Here is a 3062-nt window from a genome sequence, read left to right as displayed (position 1 = left end):
TTGAATACCACTATCTTGATCTTTCAACCACCTAAAATTGGGATTCTGCTTCCATCCCAGATTGTATGTTTTAAGTATGGATTTTATTACAGGCGTGGATTACACTGTACTAAATCCTCCCGTTTTATCTTGAGGTGCCAGTAATAAGCAATCCTTAATAAAATATTTGGGCCCATAGTTTTCATAGACCAAACTCATTTGGACCTCATACACGTCGTGTACTTAGGCTTTCACCAAGAATTCTATTTGTTTCATTAGTGCCACAATATTTAAATTAAAGGTTGATAAATTATCTAACTCATATGTTCATGCTATTCTTTTTGGGCCTACACGATCTGACGAGAATTCTGAATGTGTCTTAGCAATCAACTCAAATTGTTTCATAGCGTTATGCATTGATTTAGTTATTACAGACATATTCACTGAGGAGTCCACATGAAAACTTGCAAAAATCATTTATCTCAATTAAAGTTTTTAAACCAACACGTGAACTATATTCTTTGCAATTTATTAAAGTGTTGTGCCTACTTCTCTCTTGATACTTAATTATGTTCATATCATTTATTAAGAGAAACGCTTTCACTTATAATTTTGATTTTTCTTGTTTTGGATTGTGTGCATTGTTGAAGTCCCGAAAAACTCAACGTTGTAGAAGGATCAGTGCTCATTGGTTGTAAGTCACCAGAAACTCAACGTTGTAAAAGACCTTGCTCATGATGGAGAGCATGGTAACGAGGGACGTAGATCATTGGTTTGATCGAACCTCCATAACACATCGTTTACACCTTCTCTTCCCTTCTACTTATTATTTTTCTTGTGTTATCTTCCATGCTTAATTACTTTAATTGCTTAAACATGCATTTATTTTTGAAAAAGATTTAGACAACCAATTCACCCCTCTCTTGGTTAATCGTTCTTGGGCTTTTAGGTATGCTGTCGCAAAATTTTCGGAGCTTGCTTGAAGTTTCAGCTTTTGTAATTCATTCAAACATCGGTCTTTCAATTGCTTGGTAAATCTGGAAAAGGGATTTACTGTCTTTCTCTCTCTTTTCATTACAAGCATTTCTTTGTACTTTAGTCATTCCATCTTCAGTCTCTGGATCTTCAAAATCTTTATCAACAATATTACAAGCTTCATATATTTCAGGTCACTTTCATATTGTGATTTAAATAGTTATAATCTTCCTCCATTGAAACGAGGAATAAGAAACACCAGATTACTTGGATTTGCAATGATTTTCTTTTCCAAGTTATGTTGCTGTTGCAATATTCTATGAACAATTTCTGTAATGTTTGAATGCTCTGAAACCAGTTTGAAGGCACTATTATTTGGATAATTTGGAGAAATATAATCTGAAAAATTACTTCTTATTGCCTTAAAAACTTATTGCAGATTACATTCCAACTTATACATACTAGAGGACACAGGGAAATGCATCAAAATAAATGTGGTTATTACATATGCAAGAAAAATCCTTAAATTACTCAACCAATTATTGAAATATTAGTTGACGCTTGACTGAAATAAAGTTCAACAAATGATTCTTGAATTCATCAGCGATCATTAATTTGGTTTATTTTCCAACAATATCCAATATATATTGGCAAAGAGTGTTGGGATTTGAAATCATTGCCATGTGATCAGTATTTTCCGCTTCCATCTCTTTCACAATTGGCACTTCAAAATTTTCAATTTCCCAGCGATAGAAATCATTTTCGGCTTCAGTTGCACCGGCTATAATGAAAGCACGCTTTACGGATCCATACTTGTCGTTGGAAAACGGGCTCCTTTTTGACAAATCTTCCATAAAAAAAGAGCCTGGCCTCACTAAAGTGTTTGCTAATGCAAGATCCTACCATAATGAATTAAAAAAAAAAAACTTGTTAGTCAGTTTATAGCACTGTTTCATTTTGACCACTCAACTTTTCCTTGGCTAGTTCAGTCATTAAAATTTGATTTTCTGTTTTCTTTTTATATTTCAGGCATTATATTTGCTAATTTAATGTAAATGTTAAATTGAAAAATCTGGTAGTGGAGTGTTATTATCATCATGTTGGATATAAACTAATGTCTTGAAAAAAAAAATTTAATAAATAAAGGACCGATCAATTCGATCGGGAACCAGTCAGGGTATAGGGTAAAAATAAGAAAATTGTTATTCGTTTAAAAAATAAAGAATCTCTTTAGTTCCCCTTAACTTTTTTTCATTTTTTAATTTTTTATACCATTGGTTCCACTCTATATATTTTTTACCTCAGGTGGGGAGCGTTGATATAATCCGGATGCTAAGTCCTGCGGACCAAAGAGTACTGACACGAGTTGATCTTCGGGTCTTCCAAATGGTGCGGTTTGAGTGTTCGAAGAAGATCCCGACGGGGTCCGTGCGAAGTACTGCCAAGCAAGTTAATTAAAGTAAGTAAAGTGAAATTTATTAAAATTGTCTACCTCAGGGATAATAAGCTATTCCTAGGATTATACATAAATTTACCTCTTCCAAAACATAGGATGGCCTGTGTGTAGTGTCAGGCATCATAGCCGCAAGAAAAATTGCCATCGAAATCTTTTCAGGGTATTTCTCCATTGCAAAAGCCAAGTTCAAGCCAGCAAGACTATGTCCAACTAGAACTACTTTTTCATCTGGTGGAATCGACTCCATTACGTTAAATAACGGCAGTGTATAGTCCGGAAATGTGCGAAGCTCGTCTAGGTGTTTCAGGTCAATGCCGGAGGCTGAGAGATCAAACGCTGTGACACGGTGACCTGCCGCCTCCAGCAGCGGTTGTAGCTTGTACCAGCACCAAGCTCCATGGCATATACCATGTACGAGAACAAAATGCGTTTGTTGCTTTGCTTCCATTTGTTTTGCTTACTTAATATAAGTCATATCCAGACATATATCTATTTATATAGACATGTGTGATGGTCAGAGAAGAGAATTAGAGAGAACTGATAAAAACGTGTGGAAAAAAAAAAAAAGGTTTACGAAATGTAAAAGATAATCATTTTGAAATTGAAAGGTTCCATTTTTTGCACTTATTCGAACAATATTACTATACTTTTA

The 3062-nt window shown here is 34.5% G+C and overlaps 1 protein-coding gene across 1 annotated transcript; it reads right to left on the bottom strand.

Moving 5' to 3' along the window:
- Positions 1-1349: 1349 nt before the first annotated feature.
- LOC111392105 (salicylic acid-binding protein 2-like) lies at positions 1350-2897 on the bottom strand. Its single transcript, XM_023017379.1, has 3 exons — positions 2490-2897; positions 2255-2392; positions 1350-1853 (listed from the first exon to the last, which is right to left on the bottom strand). Exons 1-3 carry the CDS (start codon positions 2856-2858, stop codon positions 1575-1577), a joined length of 786 nt encoding a protein of 261 aa, XP_022873147.1. The 5' UTR covers positions 2859-2897; the 3' UTR covers positions 1350-1574.
- Between the last annotated feature and the right edge of the window lie 165 nt (positions 2898-3062).

The sequence above is a fragment of the Olea europaea genome, unplaced genomic scaffold, assembly GCF_002742605.1.
Source record: "Olea europaea var. sylvestris unplaced genomic scaffold, O_europaea_v1 scaffold879, whole genome shotgun sequence".
Lineage (NCBI taxonomy): Eukaryota > Viridiplantae > Streptophyta > Magnoliopsida > Lamiales > Oleaceae > Olea > Olea europaea.
This window is presented reverse-complemented; position numbering and strand designations above follow the sequence as displayed.

Coding starts and splice junctions, on each gene's coding strand:
- LOC111392105 (XM_023017379.1), bottom strand. CDS start 2,858: ATGGAAGCAAAGCAACAAACGCATTTTGTTCTCGTACATGGTATATGC. Junction 2,393..2,489: donor CATCCTATGTTTTGGAAGAG/GTAAATTTATGT, acceptor CTTGCTTGGCAG/TACTTCGCACGGACCCCGTC. Junction 1,854..2,254: donor ATCAACGCTCCCCACCTGAG/GTAAAAAATATA, acceptor TCATTATGGTAG/GATCTTGCATTAGCAAACAC.